This window comes from Cenococcum geophilum, assembly GCF_001692895.1.
Source record: "Cenococcum geophilum 1.58 unplaced genomic scaffold K441scaffold_10, whole genome shotgun sequence".
Classification (NCBI taxonomy): Eukaryota; Fungi; Ascomycota; class Dothideomycetes; order Gloniales; family Gloniaceae; genus Cenococcum; species Cenococcum geophilum.
Genome location: NW_027137568.1, coordinates 2269577 through 2288170, shown reverse-complemented (window position 1 = coordinate 2288170; position 18594 = coordinate 2269577). Strand labels below are relative to the sequence as shown.

The 18594-nt window shown below is 42.1% G+C and overlaps 4 protein-coding genes across 4 annotated transcripts; 2 read left to right on the top strand and 2 right to left on the bottom strand.

The window, feature by feature from the left end:
- Positions 1–197: 197 nt before the first annotated feature.
- Positions 198–928, top strand: K441DRAFT_656032 (uncharacterized protein; the record flags this gene model as incomplete). The annotated part of the gene is made up of 1 exon (XM_067647948.1): positions 198–928. A coding segment is annotated over exon 1 (599 nt), but the record flags the coding sequence as incomplete, so codon positions are not given.
- On the bottom strand, positions 878–3250 carry K441DRAFT_656030 (uncharacterized protein). Its single transcript, XM_067647947.1, has 2 exons — positions 3097–3250; positions 878–2909 (listed from the first exon to the last, which is right to left on the bottom strand). The coding sequence occupies exon 2, from the start codon at positions 2853–2855 to the stop codon at positions 1044–1046; it is 1812 nt and encodes a 603-aa protein (XP_067506798.1). The 5' UTR covers positions 2856–2909; positions 3097–3250; the 3' UTR covers positions 878–1043.
- A 1084-nt stretch (positions 3251–4334) lies between these two features.
- K441DRAFT_675336 (uncharacterized protein) lies at positions 4335–4757 on the top strand (the record flags this gene model as incomplete). The annotated part of the gene is made up of 2 exons (XM_067650846.1): positions 4335–4417; positions 4469–4757. 2 exons carry the CDS (start codon positions 4335–4337, stop codon positions 4755–4757), a joined length of 372 nt encoding a protein of 123 aa, XP_067506797.1.
- A 10448-nt stretch (positions 4758–15205) lies between these two features.
- On the bottom strand, positions 15206–15721 carry K441DRAFT_656028 (uncharacterized protein). Its single transcript, XM_067647946.1, has 2 exons — positions 15653–15721; positions 15206–15584 (listed from the first exon to the last, which is right to left on the bottom strand). The coding sequence occupies exons 1-2, from the start codon at positions 15666–15668 to the stop codon at positions 15280–15282; spliced, it is 321 nt and encodes a 106-aa protein (XP_067506796.1). The 5' UTR covers positions 15669–15721; the 3' UTR covers positions 15206–15279.
- Between the last annotated feature and the right edge of the window lie 2873 nt (positions 15722–18594).

Genomic DNA, 18594 nt, shown 5'->3' with positions numbered 1-18594 from the left:
CACCAGTTTCTAAGCAACTATTCTGGCAGATCCATCAAGAGAACGGAGAATGTCAAACCGCCACCTCCATATCCCTCTGGTTCATCTCGCTATGGGCCCTCGCCGCAATGTGGAGTTTAATCCTCGGAGCCAAAGACTTGCAAGCCTGGATCAGGAAAATCGTCGGCTCGCCGCTTCAGGAAAGTCCTACAGCACGTCAATTACTTAGTATCGGCGGCAGTACGGCGCTCCAAGTGGCAATGACAGTCATTACAGCAGTCATGCTCCGTGGCTCAAGCCCTCTCGGCACCTACCCACCGCATCTCTGGCGTCTAGTGATGGCTTGGTTTATTCGACCACTCCCCGCAACTGCAGTATCACTCGTCAGTCTAGTCTCTCCATCCGTATATATCCGCAACGCCGCTATGCAGCAAGTATCTGAAGGCATCTATGGCCTCGTAGCCATCGGGCCCTACGCCGTCTTAGCCCGGCACCTCAATCCCACCGTAGACTCCTCGTCCACTCTGCCTGACCACCAATCTAAAAAGGGACTGCACATTCTGCAAGCAGGCGCCATACTTGGGCTCAGCCTCTGGTGTATCTGCCTTCTTTGCGGGATATGGGCAGGTACCGATGTTCAACGACGCTTTCACGACAATCCAAAAAAAAGATTCTACTATGCAGCTGTCATATTCTCTGTATTCAATTTATGTCGGGTATTTTCTGGCTTCTTAATCTGGAATGGCGCAATGCTCCTCGATTCAGGTTCGTTTTGTCCCGACGCGAAGACTATGGGGGATATCACTGCATTGTGGGCGATGGTCCCAGCTTTGGATCATTTGTACAGGGCTGTACTTAGCTGATACCCTTCTTTATTATCTCAACCATAATAGCATTTGCATTAGCCTTATATGAAGGCTATATTATTAGAATCAATTCAATGTCCGTTTGTTAGCTTTTTCCTCAGTATCAGCTCAATTGCATTGTAAGCACCAAAGCTGCTGCTGTCCCGGATTGGTATCTCTTTAACACGTTGAAAGGAATAATTTTACAGCTTTGCCATATCACTGTGTTTCCCAAGGCCAGTTGAAACCCATAGATTCTGCCTCGCTAGAGGCGCTCACCGTGGTTCCGCTAGACGCGGTTTCAAGTGCTTGCTGTAGATTTCTAAACCTCTGCCCTAACAATCCTGTTCTCCTTTGAATTCCAAAAGCGTTATCTGGAAAATTGTTTAAGAGCTCGAAGCAGCGGGGAATCGACTCCCGTAGCTCGGTCATCAAGGGCCTTAGGATTCCCACTTCCGCTTCGTACGGCTTCAGCCGAGTGACCTCAGATTTCCATCCTTCAGACTCTGTGCGCAGATCGACAAGCTGTGGTCGTAGTCGCTCGAGTTCCTCTTCGAACGGCTTCAGGCGATCAACTTCAGCTCTTGCTGCCCGGTGCTCGTCAAGATGAAGCTCAGATATGCGCTTGGAATCTGCTTTTACGCTTTGCATCTCTCGTGTGGCTGCCCAAAGCCTTCCCCTCAAGCTCTGTAAATCACGCTGTCGATCGCTCACCTCATGCTTCAACTGTTCATTCTCTATATTTAGATCTACAAACTGCTGCTGGATGAATGCGAATCTCTGCACTCGTACGACATTCCTGGCTTCAGCTGCTCGTAGGCTCTCTTCTGTTTCTCGTTGGGCGCGCTGTGACTCTCGTAGAGAGTCTCGTAAATCGCCAATCATGGGCCGTAGACGGTTCGCCTCTTCCTCGAACGGCTCCAAACGACCGACATTTGATGTGAGAGTTTGAAGTTGTTGGGTGAGTTGCTCGATTTGAGTGGCCCGTTGTGCGTCTTTGGTAGCTGCCCGTATCTCACTGTTTTGAAATCGGCGAATTTCTCGGGCCAGGTCACCAGCAATATCTGAAGCATCTCGGATGTCGTGACGAAGAGATGCAGCTGAGTTTTGAGAATGCCTCAAGGACTCACCCTGCTGATTGTAGCGATCCTGAAGGTCCGATATCTGTGCTTTCCAATCGTTGCTCTCCCTCAGGCTCTTGCCTAGCTCCTGCCGCAACTTTTCGACATCTTCTCGTAGAATCCCAGATCTCGTCTGAGTCCTTTGCAACTGAGTTTGCTGGTGGTTTATTCGTTGGGTTAGCTCTTCTTGAACGCGAACTTTGTCGTCATGTGCGCCTCTCAGTTCTTCCTGAAGTTTTCGATTTTGCTGAGCCAGTCTAGTCGCTTCTTCCCAAGCCCGCAAGCACTCTTTGTCCTTTTCGCTGAGTTGTTGATTTGTCCTAGTAAGCTCTTCAACCTTCGCTCTAAAGACTATCTTCACGTGCTCCATCTCAGCCTGGACTTGCTGGGCCTCATTCTCAAGGAGCCGCGCATGATCCGCGTCACTCGTTTCTTTCTGCAGCAGGGTCAACAAATTCTCCTTTTCTTTTTCATGCCGCTGCTTTTGATTCAGAACCTGCTGTTCAAGGGCTTCATTGTATCTTCTTATTTCAGACAATTTCGCAGTGAACTGAGCTTGAATTTGATCCCTCTCTAGCGGATGCCGTTGCTCTAAATTATACACCAGCTGCCGGAGAGTGCCGTTCTGGTGCTTTTCATCCTGGATCTGCTGCTGAAGACTGAGAATTTGCCCTTGGGCCTCAGCATACCTTGTAGTGAAGTGAGATCGAAGCTGGTTGATCGTTGAGTCTCGCTGACGAATTTGTTCGGTGGTGTCTTGGTCTATTTCCTTGTCTTTGAATTCTACTATTGGTTTCTCCGGAATTGAAGGCAGTATATCTCCTTTATGTGGGAGAGGAGTGCTGATATGTTCTCTCTTAAGATTCTTGGTGGATCGTGTGCGGAGGAGGTCCTTTGGATTAAAACCCATTGCGGCAAGACTCGCTGAACACCAAAAAAAACAAGAGCAGACCCAAGATTGACTCTAATTAAGCCAAATCTTAGTTAAATGCATAGAAACATGCGCAAGCGAGGAAGATGCATAAGTGAGAGGGGGGAGCGTGGGATCTGAAGATCGGTGTATGAGAGTCACGTGCAGGTGCAGGTGGGCTGCGAGGCTGGAGTTTGAACATGTTGGCAGGCTTGAGAACGCCAGAGGAGGCTGAGCCTACCGATTTCTCTACATGTTACATGAATCGTGGCCGGGCTGTGACCGTGTTGGCTTGTGCTTGACGTGTGCATGGGTGATTGGCTAGATGCCCGACTACCGGGCAAAACGAGGCATCGGCAAGAGGCTTGGTGCGTTAAGTCGTGGCCGGAATTTAGCAGCGCCGACCGCCATGGCTTAACGCGCCAAGCCTCGGACAACTTTACCACCTTTCCAACAAGTCAACTGGAGCATCATTTCACAGCTAAGGTTCTTGTTGAGACCCACAACAGCTTTTGCCTCGCTTTTCTGCGCTTCGCGTAAAACGCAAGATAAGGCAAATGGAATTATGGAAGTAACAAGGGTTGTGGCTCGAGGAACGGATGATCTGCCATGTCTATCCAAGTCATTTAGTATTTGATAAGCCAAATTAGAGGGGTAGCCTCAAACCTTTATATATGTCGAACGGAGAATGACGTACTTATCACTGTTTGTGATACCTAGTACCCTATGTCTCATTACCCCGCTATTTACCATCATATGTCTCATCGAATGTCTAATTACCTGTTTCCACTACCGAATGACGACTACGTCGTCATTCTATTTATCACCTATCTGGTGTATATATAGAGGCCTTAGAGCCACACTCAATAAACACACGAGTCCTCATTTTCAGACCTTATTTTCAGGTCAACAATATATCTTGCAACAAAGTTGCTGACGACGACACGTAATACAGAAACCGCGAGAAGCATCCACCTAGCCAACAAGCAGCCAGACTCGAGGGTTCATAAGTGACATAGTGAGAATTAGAATGTGGGTTAACGTAAAATAGGTAGCAGTAATTTTGTCTAGTGTGAGCTTAGTACGATGCAAGGATACTAGGAAATAGGTGAGTAGCGTTACAGGAGAGAATAAGTCAAGGACCATGGGTGACAGACCTATTTGCTTTCGTTAATTACACAGTTAAAACCCTTGGCCACCACCTTCCTAAATCGAGTTCTCCTGAATGCGCCGAAATCGGTGGTACCGCCCTGGTTCCTTGCTGAGGCTGGTATGAAATGTGCAGCCACAGCTCGTCATTGGTTGGTTCCTAGCTCCCGGCTGCACTCAACGAGGCAATTTTGGCAGAGGGGTAATTTGAAAGGATCCGATTTAAAAGGGCACGATAGGACCCTAAAACTAGACATTTGTAAAAGACCACAAAACGTCATTCGTTAAAAGCAGAGAAACGCAAGCCAAGACTTATCTCTCTTTTTCTTAATGCACCAACAGAGGATTCCCATAACGTCCGACGGCTTCCACACCACGCACGCCGCCGGTACGCCGGATCCCGGTCAAGAAAGGTAATGAAAGTCAGTTTTACGCTCGCAAAACTTTTATTCGTCAAAACCTAGCGTGAGGACACCCGAATATGTTTGGAAGATCAAAAACGAGGCACTTATCATCCGTCGACTGAATCATAGACATATCGTGCAAGTGGTGCTTACGCATCGATTAGCAACCTACTTCGCCATTATCGTGTTCCATGTAGCTGAAAAGAACTTTGCCGATTTGCTGGACGAGATAGATCAGATGAAGGAAGGTGTAGAGAAGACTGCAAGTTTAGAGCGGATGCAGAGGTGGCCCGGTTGTCTCATCCGAGCTACTGGCTATATGCGTCTCTCGCACCAACTAGTCCCTTAGATGTGTATAATCTTTATTCTCGGACGGACGGCTGAAAAAGGGCTTCTTAATTCTTGAGGGTTGGTTGCGCTTTCCAACAAGATTATGGCAATCGATTAGCGTTCTTCTGAAATTGTTCTTAGTGAACATGTCGTAGCATCGATCGGTAAGCACCTTAGTACGACTTAATGGTACGTTAGAGCCTTGATGGGTCCGTTGGACCATTCTGGCGACTTTTCCTGTAAGTTGTCTACGTCTTTGAGGATGAGATTGACTTGGTTGCGGAGATGTCTGCGCGGGCAGCGGCCATAGCTCCCTGACAACACGTGGTTGGGTGAACCTATTGTAAGACGAGGTGGTGGGAGTCGGCGGCATCCCGAGCCGGCCAAGGTCTTCTCATCTATGTGACGCTCTTCCGAGTCGCCAGAGGGTGGTGTAGTGGGGCNCATGGGAAGGGGGGGGAGGGGGGTATGTAAAAAGGGAAGTTAAAATATAGGGTTGTATTTGGATGGAGATGAAGCCTATGAAGCTTACATACTCGTAGCGTGCACCGTCGGCCGCTGGCATTGCCGCCCACACAGGGCCAAAAAAGCGGCACACTAAAAAACCAACTTGTTCAGGAGCGTTTAGCCCAGAAACCTTTTCAGATAATATGTTAGATCGCTGACTAGACGGAAAGCGGAATAAATATGAGAGGCTTTATAAGGAAGAAGTTATTGAGCTCGATTGCTCGAGAAAATATCTACAAGGTGGCCCGTGCACTATCACGTGCACTATCACGTGTATATTACCGACTGCCCACGTAAGCCCCCCCACCAACATAATATAACTGTTGGACAAAAGGTATATTTCGAAATCCCTGAAAACTTTAAAGTACTTCTAATTTAATGTACCTAGTATCCGCGGCTGTAGAAAGCTGAAGATGGGCTACTTTTTGAAGGACTTCGCTTATTTGGTGACCTGGTGTTATCTCAGGTGCCTCAGCCGCTTCTCCGAGGAATTTGTGGCTTTGCATGGCGCGCACTAACTCCTGAGCCAATAGAACGCCGCGCTACCCCTACTACCCCTGCCACCCCCAAAATTCCTCTGTGAAGCGTCTGAGAGATTATAGGCGCGCGTTTGGTGTAAACTGGGTCCTTTTTCCAACGCATGTTAATTTTAAATAACTCTAGCGGCGTGAATATACTAGCTATGGTCTTAGTGCGCGATGCATTTAAATTATAATAATTATAACTAGCTGTCGGGAATGAGGCAAGCGGTCGTCACGTGTTGTCACATGTTGCCGCGGCACTAGCGTGGTAAGGAACCTTAGGTTTTTTACCCACCCCCTAATTCCAAACAACAAGCTTTATTAACCAACATTCACTATGTCTACTTAAGTAGCATTAGTAAGTTACCCTGTAACACTAACACTAATCAGTGGTTGAATACACAGTCAACTATAGAGCAGCTAGGTTATTAACAGAAGAGATAGTCTTATACAGGGATGCTATATGCGCTCATATGGAATAGATCCCGGCAATACTATACTACCTTAGACTTGCGGAAAACTAGTAATAGAAGTATTACTGAGTACTAGGAGATACTAAATTACGTCCATTATATAGAACAATCACGTTTATAAAGATTTAGTCAAGTACTTTAGGTTAGAAGTGTTACTAAACCTAAGGTCTTAAGTCAACGTCCGAAACGCGTCAAACAACATCTTAAATTGCCCACCTTTGGACAGCAAACCTACGAGATCCTATAAAACCGAAAATCCTGCCTACCTTTAACGTATAACACCTCGTCAATTCTACCTACCATAGTGTTAACCTATCCAAAGAAGACATTAACCCGGAGACATAGGATAGAGCTATAACTAACTTTATAACCGTTAAGCAATAGGACCTAAATAGATTCTTAGTATACCATATAGAACACTATAAAGACAGCGAATATAATAATACCGCGCTATAGTATTATATAAAGGAGGACTTTATCAAATAGATAAAGAAAATATAGGTTCCTATAAATAAAGATATCATATGGGACTTTCATAACTTCCTTTAGGAGTATAGAGTATTTGTCCCTATAGATAGGGGTAGTATTAAGGACAATATTTAGGAATACGTTATTAATACAAAGGAAGAGCATAAATAGACTCTATAAGAGATTAAGCACCAACTACGTACTATAAAGAAGCTCAAATTACAATGGAACCTAAGTAATACACTACTAGAGACGCGTTCTAACTCTATCGCTCTAGGCACAAGTTCTAACATTCCATATTTATTGCCTCCACCTCTATCTTTAACTCCCTTATATTAACCAGCTTAACCCACAGCCTTAATTAATAACCCTTAATAAGCGTAAGATCCCCTTACTTCGCGGTCTAATAACCTTTAAACTCCGCTAACTAGATCTACATTACTATTATAGCCTATAATATAATACAGCCAAACACCAATTAGAGGCACCTTAAAAATGCTTACAGAGCTTATAAAGCTCTATTTAGAACAGGAGAAGAAGTTTAGTAGAGAACTGTATAATATCCTTAATTTAAAGTTACGTATCTTCTATAACTATTACTAAAAGGTTAAACTAGAACCCAATTAATACCATATTGCTTATTTAGTTATACTTAAGGGCCGAGCTAGTACCTTCTATTATAATCATTTGGCAGGAAAAGGATATAATTTTAACTAAATAATATATAAAATAAGATGCTACTTTAAAATAGAGGAGAATAAGCAGCAGTATATATTAGAGTGGAGAGAGACTACCTTCCTAAAAATCATTGCTATAAACCCAGGTGCCTCTTAACTCGATTGTCTTTAAAAGCTCTTTAATTAACTCTAGATAATTTAGTATAGTTTATCCAAATCATATTAAGAGGACTTCAGCCTACGCGATTAAGTTATTAGCATATACTAAGGTGTTAAAGAATATAACCTTGCTCTCTTTAACCCTATAAATACTTATAAAGGAGTATATACTTAATTAAGATCCTCTATTAGCACCGCCCTATGCTCTTAAGAAGTATAGCAATTTAACACCTAACTCTAACCTACTTTAATCAACCCGGCTAACCAATATAATTACAACTAGACTAATTAAACATATGGTGGTTGTAGTAGGGGATATAGTAGAGGGTACAATTAACGTTAACTATAAAGTAATTATAGAGGTCCTTATGGAGGTTCATTTCGTAATAATTAGTAAAAAAAATGCTACGTTTATAAGAAGCCAAATTACTAGTTAACTAGATACCCCCTTAATAAACAAAAGGAGGCATATAATAAGTTTCGCTAGAGCGCACAAAACGTCAAAAACTAAGAAGTTACTATAGCCTACTTCTAAAGCTTCCTGGTTTAATATAAAGGCGAAGAAGATCTTAAGGGTAAGATTAATAAGGCTAAACAGCTCCTTATAGATATAGAAATTAAGGACTACTCTCCCAACTAATACTTTACCGAGTATAGTAAGGTAAATAGCGTATAAACCATTACTGTCCTTAATGACCAATCTACGCTCTATTTTGTTATAAGATACTTAGCGAATGTCTTCTATAGTATTATACTAGATACTGGAGCCGCAGGAGTATCTATAGTAGGAGAACCTTAAGTATAAGCTCTTTAGCAGCTTAATAGCTCTGTTTAGATCGACTAATTAACAGTAGGCCAATATATAATTCGCTTTAGCAAGGGTACTATAATCTCTTTTAGCACAATTAAGGTCTAAACCCCATTAGGATATATTATTTTCCACATTATTCCCATAAATACCCCGTTTTTATTCTATATCTAAGATATAGATAAATTAGGTATTAAGCTCAATAACCTTAAGAATATGCTTATTTAGGGAGATAATTAGGTGCCCGTTATACGCAAGTGGGGTTACCCTTAGTTACTCCTTTAACAGCTAGAAAGGAGTATTGCTTAAAGCTACTTAACCAAGTTAGAGCTACGTTAACTACACCGTCGTTTTAGCCACCTATCCGTTTACTAACTACTTAGGGTTCTTTAGCAAGTAGGTTATAAAGTCAAGGTTAAGATAATTAAGTATCTTATAAAGTACTGCTATTACTACCAAATAAACTAGAAGTCCCCTAGCCGATTTAAGTTTACCCTTAAAGATAACTATAACTTTAACTTCTGTATTATTATTAATATTATATATCTTAGCGGCAAGCCAGTACTCTAAATTATTAACTTCTTAATATCCTTCTAAGCCGCACGCTTCTTAAAGGATATATTAGCTAGGAACGTATAGGATACTCTCTAATTATACTAGATTAATGTCTACCTAGGACCCCCTAATTAAATTATTTACGACATAGAAAGGAACTTCTTATTTATAGAGTTTTAGCAATAGGCAAAGGTAATAAAAATTAAGGTTAAGGAAGTCCCTATTAAGGCATATAATAGCGTCAGAAAAGTAGAATGATATTATACGCTATTACGCCGAGTATATAAGATTATTTCTTTGGAACTAGAGGACGCTAGTAAAGAGCTTATCTTATAGATGGCTATTAAGGCTGTTAATAATTCCGCTAGTCCAGATAGGCTCGTACCTACATTGCTAGTCTTTAGCGCCTACCCTTAAATGACTAATAATTCTCTACTATCTCCCTCTATTATATAACGAGCTAAGGCTATCTATAAAGTAACGAAGGAGGTATGACGTCTCTACGCCACGCGCTAGGTTAACGACGCACTAGGAATAAGAAATGGCCTAAATACCTTAACTACGCTCAATCTGCCGCTCCAATTTAAAGTACACGTATGGCGTAAAAAGGGAGGATGGTTAGGCCCATATAAACTTATTACAATTAATAGTTAAACCTATACTCTCTAAATGCCCTATAGACCTACTTAATTCCACTTAACTGTTATTAAGCCCTACTATAAAAATAACAGCTCCGAGCCTTTATAGGATGCCCTAAAAAATACCTTAGAGGAGAACTATAATCAATATGCTCTAGAAGGCAACAACGATTTTAATATAATTATAGTAGACATGCCGCAACTATAACGCGGTAAAGGTCGCCCGAAGGGATTATAGAATTATTAACATCTTATAGATTTCGAAGAGCAATTTATTATTACTATTAAGAGTAGAGACGAGTTATTAATGGCTTTTATAACAGCTAAAGAGAAGGATAACTTTAAGCTTGTAAAACAGCTTTAAAAAGAAGGCCGTATTATAACTCTAGGAGCTCCTTTCTAAGCATCTAATAAACAGGAGATTGACGGTCTTATTGCGAGAGGAGTCTTTAAATTTAAGAAATATAACCCTATTAAGTTTAATAGAGTTCGCATCTTTAAGTTAAGAATGGTTAACAAGATTAAGGGCAAAGCTACTAACGCCCCATTTAAGAAATTAAGGCTTGTTATCTAAGGTTATAATAATAATAGTAAGGAGGTAATCCTTATGTAATCTCCTACGATTCAACGAGCTAGTTAGTAAGTTATTATTACGCTAGCTCCCTCCTTAATAAAGAGTAGAATGGTAGTTTATTTATAAAATATTACTTAAGCCTATACCTAATTAGAGACGCACCTTTAGCGCTTAATATTGGCATACCTTTTAGAGTAAATTCGCCACTAATATCCCAAAGATATAATTATGGTTATTCTTAAGCTATTATACAGAATCGCAGAGGCAGGAACCTATTAGTGGGCTACTTACAGCAAGCACCATAAAGAGAAGCTTTTAATAACTACTTCTATATTTAATCCCTGCTTCCTTATTATAGCCACAGGAACTCTATTTAGAATTATTGGCATATAAACAGACAATATAATTATTTTAGGAGACGACTAATTTTTAGCTCTTAAAGAAGATAAGCTAGTAAAGGTAAACCTTATAGCAAAGCTAAAGGAAAGACTTAATTTAATAACACCATTACTCTTTAATAGATGCATTATTTCCCTAAATAAGAATTCTATTGCCCTACGCTAGAAAGGTTAAGGTAAGAAGATTAACATTATTAATATTAATTCTCTAAAGCAAGAATATATAGAGCAACGCGCTTACAGAGCTTATATAGCTTTTATCTATCAACCTAAAGCTTCCTTTAATCTCTCTATTACCGCCTAATACCAGGAACTAACTAAGGATAATATTTTTAACCTAAATAAGCGTCTTTCCTAGCAAATAAACCATCTTAATTGGGGACTACTCTACGTGCCTATTAATCTTCCTACCGCTAAGCTATTTATATTTGTTAATGGATTATTTATAAATAATAAAGATTTTAGCTCCTAGCTAGGATATAAGATTATTATAGCAAATAAATCTACTAGAGAGAATAACTTCACAATCTATAGCAATCTTATTTATTAGAGCTTAACTAAGAGTAAACGCGTTACTTAAAGCGTTCTAGTATTAGAGATATATGGAATAGTTAGTAGAGTTAATATAGTAATTGCAATTAGAACTACCCTTAAGATAATTATAGATCGACTTAAACTTCCTATTATCCCTATAATCGTATACACTAACTTATATTCCCTCTATAAGTGTTTAGTTAAGCTTAGTACTATAAAGAAGAAGCGCCTTATAATTAATATTATGGCACTTTAGTAGTTTTACGAGTGTTAAGAACTTTTTAAGATCCAATAGATTAATGGCTAAGATAACCTAGTAGATATAATAATAAAGGCAAACCTAAACAAGGCACTAGAGACGTTTATTAATATAAATACTCTATATATGCGAGTTAAAGGTTAGGTTAAGAGGGAAATTTAGAGAAATTAAGATTTTATAAAACTTTAACCGCCGGTTAAAGTTATTTAATTAGTTAGATTCTTGCTAAGAGCGCCACGCCTAATTAATTTAGGTGGCGGTGTAAAGTTCTACCAACGCTATTTATTAAGCTAGCTAATTAGGATTTTCTATCCCCGGGATAGAAAATTGCCATTAGCTCGGCTAAGAGCGGTAAGCGGAACTAACATCTTTATATAAACCCGTATATCTACCTACGCTACCTCTTCCCCTTTATTTCTTCTTCTTCTTCTCCTTAGCTTTATATCTTTATATAGTAGCAATCTATAAGTATATATAGATGGCAACTATAAAAGAAGAGTTGCTAGTGTTAGGAATGAGGTAAGCGGTCGTCACGTATTGTCACGTGTCGCCGCGGCACTAGCGTAGTAAGGAACCTTAGGTTCCTTACCTACCCCCTAATTCCAAACAACAAGCTTTATCAACTAACATTCACTATGTCTACTCGAGTAGCATTAGTGAGTTACCCTGTGACACTAATACTAGCTAACTAACGTATTAGGGGGCGAGATACATCCTTAAAGTTTTAAGACACATTTTTAAAACTAGTCCCTCTCTACCGGTCGCATCAAAACAACGGCCATACTCTACCACCACTACTCCATTTCCTTCCAAATTTATAGAGGCGCCTCTTCTATCCTATAATAACTAGCTCGCCCGGTTAAACTATACCTATACTACCGTCGTGTCATGTTCTAGCAGGCGACGCGGTCGTAGACGCCTTTAGGGCGCTAAGCTTCGAGCAGAGCCTCGTGCAGAGCTTCGAGCAGAGCCTCGTGCAGAGCTTTGAGCAGAGTCTCGAGCAGAGCCTCGTGCAGAGCTTTGTGCAGGTGTTTATATAGGAGTTTATGCAGACGTTCGTGCAGATGTTTGTAGAGACGATCGTAGAGAGGTTCGTGCGGACGATTGTAGAGAGTTCCTAGTATAAGTACTGCGTGTTAGTAGAGCTTTAGAGCTCCATATAGGGCTTCAAGTAGAGCTTCGAGCAGAGCTTTTGGTAGAGCTTTTAGTAGAGCTTTTGGAAGAGCTTTATAGAGCTTTAGTAGAGCTTCGTGCAGAGCTTCATGTAGAGCTTCGTGCAGAGCCATGTGCAGAGCTATGTGCAGGCGTGCAGACGTGTAGATTGCAGACGTGCAGACATTCGTACGGGCGTTTATATAGGTGACTAATTAATTAATTTATTATATGGACGTTTATAAAGCCGTTTGTACGGGCGTTTGGTTAATTAATCGTATAGACGTTTATAGAGCCGTTCGTGTAGACGATTATAGAGTCTTCCTAGTATATCAGTGCTGCGTATTAGGAAAGCTTTGGAGCTTCGTATTAAGCTTTAAGTAGAGCTTCAAGCAGTGCCTCGCGTAGGGTTTTTAAGCAGAGCTTTTAAGCAGAGCTCCGTGCAGAGCCTTAAGTAGAGCTTCGAGTAGAGCGTTATGCAGAGCTTTGAGCAGAGCGTCGTGCAGAGCATCGTGCAGAGCGTTGTGTAGAGCCTTGAGTAGAGCCTCAAGCAGAGCATCGTGCAGAGCTTCAAGCAGAGCTTTGATAGAGCTTCAAGTGGAGCTTTGATAGAGCTTTGAGTAGAGCCTCGTGCAGAGCAGAGAGCTTCTCTACATAGACCTTGTATTTAGGCTTGTTTTTAAAGGCCTTGTAAACGGCTTTATATAGAGCTTTGAGCAGAGCTTTGTATAGCCGTTCGTGCGGCCGTTCGTGCGGCCGTTCGTAGAGGCATTCGTGTAGGCGTTCGTGCAGACGTTTGTAGAGACGTTTATAGAGATATTAAGGGAATAATTACGTTCTATTGTAGATGCAATATATAGAGTAAGAGATAAGCTTTTAAATGGAGGTATTAGCGAGTTAAGTAGTGGTGTATTAGGGGGCGATATACCGCGTTAAAGGCGATACAACCGTCGTCTATAAGGCAGGCTGGTCTGCCTTTACAAATCGCGCCTATAATCTCTCAGACCCTCGGAGAGGAATCCACCTCGGCGCTCTATAATTGGCTACTAAAGCTAGCGCGAGCACTAACGCCTGCGGCGTACATTAGGCCGCGGCGCCAGTCGCTAATTGGCTTAGATGTGGCGGTGCTGGCCGCTGATTGGCTTAGGAGTTCGCAGGAGGTAAGGTGGATTTGCTCTCCGAGGGTCTGAGTCAACTGAGATAAACCTGGTGTGCCATTTTTTCTTGGCCCCACGTGCGCGCAGTATTTATACCTCGTACGCGTCGTCTCAATACTATTCCCTTCTGCCGTGACAGTTGCAATAAGTAATTCTGCAAGAAAAGGTTTCTGAAAGTTAAAATCCTGCAGCTAGATCTTGCTTAAAATTCTGGAGAGGAGCCGAACTCATAAATCAGACCCTCAGTAGTCGTTGGTACGTGCACTACACGNACATGCATACTGCTCCTTATTAACCAACCGAATTTTCCACCGAGGATCTGAGAGAGCTTATGGTCGCTGATCTTATTGACCGATGTGAATGCTGGAAGAAGGCAAGATCTAATTCTTTTACTCAGCCTTACTGCATCTACTAGGCACACTTTCCACAATTACCGTTGTTTGAAAATACCTTTCACTCACAGTGTCACAAATTCTATTGGAGCCGGAAAAATCGATAAATTATGCAGGCCCATCTATACTTTAAGATGAACAAGGTCTGCTATCCCTTCGTCTGGCAAAAGAGACTTTTCGTATTGGGCGCTTTGGGCGCTCCTGCCTGGGTTAGCATGCTGCAGGCACCCTAGCTAGCGTGATTTTATTAGCAAGCCTCACCAAAACCCAATAAAATCTTCAGAAGGCCACCACTAAAAACACATATATTTTTTTGAGGAAGTTGGTCAAAAAGTCGTGATATATGACGTTATGACTGTAGGCTTCTGCCTGCCAATTATATAGGAAAATTCTCCGTTAGAGTCCCCCAAATTACTGCCTCGGAGCTTTTTAAGCTAAAGACGCANGATGTTTTACTAACAGTTCAATGATTAAATAGACGGCGATAATATTGAAGCTTTTGATCAAACCATACTAAATATTATAGGCTTCCTGGTTACATCGCTGCTGTTCACCGCAATATCCAAACGTCAATAAGGCGCCAGTACCCTTGCCGCCGAGCAACCGCACTGACCAGAGGTTTTAACACCAAGCTCTAGACGGTATAGAGCCTCTAGATTGGCTTATGAGGCGTGCATATACGAAAAGTCCATGAATTCTTGCCACACGAAGGGATGAAAACTATGGCCCCCTTTGTTGGAATATGAGCAACACAGTCTGCGTGGTAAGCCAATCACATGACTTCTTGGCGTCTTTAGATTGTGCATAAAGACCTCACATCTCATCTCACGCAACAGACTTTAAGATGAATCCAAGCCTTTTGCTCACCACTCAAGAAGCTCTTAGCCGGTCATTTCAACACTCTTATCCAAATTGTAAGCTTCACACGCTACTATATCGAAGACGAAATTAATCAGAGATCGATCGCTATTTCGAATTTTTGGACCTCGATTACATAGGTTCACGGAGACAGGCAAGTAGCGCTGGATTGTCGGCGGCAATCTTTGCCTACAAGAGAAAATCAAGATCGAAATCATCAAGGCCGTTGACGGGATGTATGTATCTCACGGTAGATTAAGCAAGCTAATATACACTCATTTGTGCGCCAAAGAGCTAGACGACCCTCGCCTCATACGATCTTTACTGATAACTAGATGGAATTATTCTCCAGCTAACAGCAGATGATGCATAGTACAATAAACAAAACCGTAACCAGTCCTCATGTTTCTCCTAAAAGGTAAAGATGGGAATTCGTTCAAACACCCAGTACACATAATATAGCTGGCTCACAGTATCACTAGGGATGCCAACCGTGTTTCCTGTCAGGACAGCCACAGCGTAGTCACCGGTAAGAAAGTTCGCACAGCTGTTAACAAGACCAGCGACAGCCAAAACGTGCAGAGTGACCGAGTCCCGCCTGCAACCTCCTTTTACCCATATTATGAAGGAGCCGAAAGCGAGCGCTCCCGAGCCGCAGCCCATGACGACCAAAAAAATAGCAATGGGATCCCATCTGCCTTGAAGTCTTTTGCTCTCTATTTGGAACCATGTTAGCATCTTCCTAGGTGGTTGAGCAGTGTCCTTGGGAGGAATGGGGGCATACTGGACATCTGGGCCATTGCGTAGATTGATGCGTACGATACGCCGTACAGTATCGCACCCCACAACACCGTCGCCCGTATAAGCCCTTCCTGTTTCTGGTAAACCCGGTGTGCGTTCAGAGCATCCATAATGAAGCCGAGCACGACCTGCAGCGCCGCGAGGACGACGAGGGGCTGAGTTTCTTGCACTCGGCTGAGAGTCACGGTGGCAATCGCGATGGAGACGATGGAGGAGATGACCACTGAGCACATATTGAAGACTCGTTTCTTGAGGTGTTTCCAAGGCATTGTCGGGCGACGGCCGTAGTAGTGGCAGAGAATGACATAGTAAGTGAGGATGTGCGAGATGGCGCCGAGGACACCGTATGGCAAGCTGTATTGGCCGAACTTGCTCTCCATCTCTTTGTCGTCGGCGTCTGGAACGGTTCCGTTCTCAGCCGCGTAGGTTTGCTTGGTGTAAAAGAGGATGATCAGAAGAACGGGAGAGGGTATGCTCCAAGCCCGGAGTCTAAGATGATTCTTAATACCCATCGCGTGAGGTATTCGTTAAGTCGCCTGGTTTGGTTGAAAAGGTCGTTTTAGTTAAGTTTAGTGGGAAGCAATGATCAAGCACGCAACTCGGGAGCCTCGTCATATATCAAGTCTTCCCAATGCCATACTGCCAAAAGCATTAATGGCGGCATGGTTTGTGGAGGGCCGCTTGCATGTGGTCTATCAGCGCCACTAATAAGAAGGGAGGTACGCGCTGATTTTTGCCTATCCCATGCGCCGTTAAGGCGCTGCCACAATTGGTGGCCCGTGCGAGAACATCAAAACATCAAAAATCTAGACGATTTGGTTGGTTCGCTTACGATAGCGCCTATATCAACGGCGCATGGGATAGCCAGGTGTGACTCGTGCTCCAATGATCTTTAAATTATTAGTGAGGCCCGATTTTTCCCCCTATTAATACGCCACATGCGCCACATCCCCTGACAGAGATTGACAGTTTGTCCGCATTTGGAGAGGAACAAGGATTAACGTCGTGGCCTACAAAGGGGGTAGCACGAACGGGGCAGCCGCCCCCCCTGCTAGTACGTTGGCAGAATAATACAGACCATCCATTTTGAAAGGGACTCGCTTATTTTGAAAACATACTAGCAGGGAGGACGTCTGCCCCGTTCGTGATACCCCCTTGTAGATTTCCCAAGCCACAAAGCTCAGGAAGCGAAGATGCAGCAAGCAGGCTGCTATTCCTGTCTTGACCTTGGCCGTGCTGTCTCCTGTCGTGGTTACAGATCGGGGGTAATTTGCCGACACGACCACTCCTCAATTTATTGTTCATCTACTAAAACGCAAGGAACACCAAAATCTCTACCTTTTGGAATTCGTATGCAATTTCAACCCAACACCCAAAACTCTTAATTAAAGTATTATGCGATAGAGAAGAAGCAGATTAGTTATTCTTTAGAGTTTTGCGATAGTTAAATTCAAGGCGCAATTGTTATTTATTCGTTATCGCGGGCCTAGAATGCGCAAAATACTCGCTTAAAAAATTGGACGGTTTTCAAAACCAGTGGCCTTCGTAAATGGTTGAGCTATCCCTTGAACCGTTAGAGCACTACGTTATCGATAAGGATATAGCCCGTGCTTCTAACACCAAAGAACGGCCAAGAATCTATGCTTCGTAATTGGCCAAATCCTTATCGATAACGTAGGACGATAATTGACGGTTTAAGGGATATACTAGTAGGAGAGCATTTAAAGAAAGTGTAGAGGTATGATTAGGCTGTTAGAAGCTTTGCACAATAGTTTAAAGCTAAATTTAGACCTTATTATTGTAACGGCGCTATCGCACGTTACTTGCCAAATTCTGCTATATTCTGCCAACCTGCGATTAGCCCGCCTAAAGCTAGCGCCTTGGCGGCTAACCCTATATATTTATTTACATCGGTCCTAGTAACCCCTTTTCCTTCTCTTTAGCTTAGTACCTTTGTAAGATAGCATTCTATAAGCTTTAGTTTAGAGGCATTTATATAAGCCGTTATATTATACTAAGCTTATTCTACCTTACCTAGAAAGGCCTTAATAATATCCTACCCTAAATAAACTTCGTCTGCAACGACGCATTAATATACTATACTTAGATACTAAAACAACTCTATATTACCTAAAAAGGTATAACGGAACCTTATAGCAAGAACTACAATAGGCTTATTAATGGGCTAGGTATATAGGTAATGCAAATTAAAGTTAACAACTAATAATAACTGGTGGAGTGGTTGCCTAATAGATTAACTTAATTATATTCTAAGAATTACTATAAGGAAGGAACTATTTAGGTAGGGACTAAGGGTCCTTAAATATATAACTATACTCCTATAAAATCCTTCTTATATATAATATACGTATACTCTATCTACTCTATTACGGATTATATAGATCCTATAGATTGTATAGATTACCTTATATAACCTTAGTTACCATTCCTTGTTATATAGTTCTATCGGCTCTATCCTAGACCGTACCTAAATTAACTAACTAGCTTCTTCTAACTCTTCCCTAAGTAGTTATAACATTGTACTTAAAGCGTCCGTAACACCATCTCCCTCCTCTCTATCTTCGTCCTTAAAGATTCCTAATATCTCTAAGTCGTTTATTAGAGGTGTAATATCTATCTAATTAATTTAGTTAATATCGTTGCTTATTATACCTAAAGCAATTTCTTCTTCCTCAACTGCTCGTCGTATTTGCACTATTACTGCGATATTATCCCTTAGTAAGATTATACCATCTCCATATTCTTGTGAGGTGATAAGCTCCGCACCACTCAGCCACACAAACCCACAAAAGGTAAGCGAGTGACTGGCTTGATGCCAGACACGGCTGTGCGGAACAATACATATAGGCGAGGTGACTTCGTTACCTGACAATTCTCGTTATTTAAAAGAGGGGTTAGTCTATA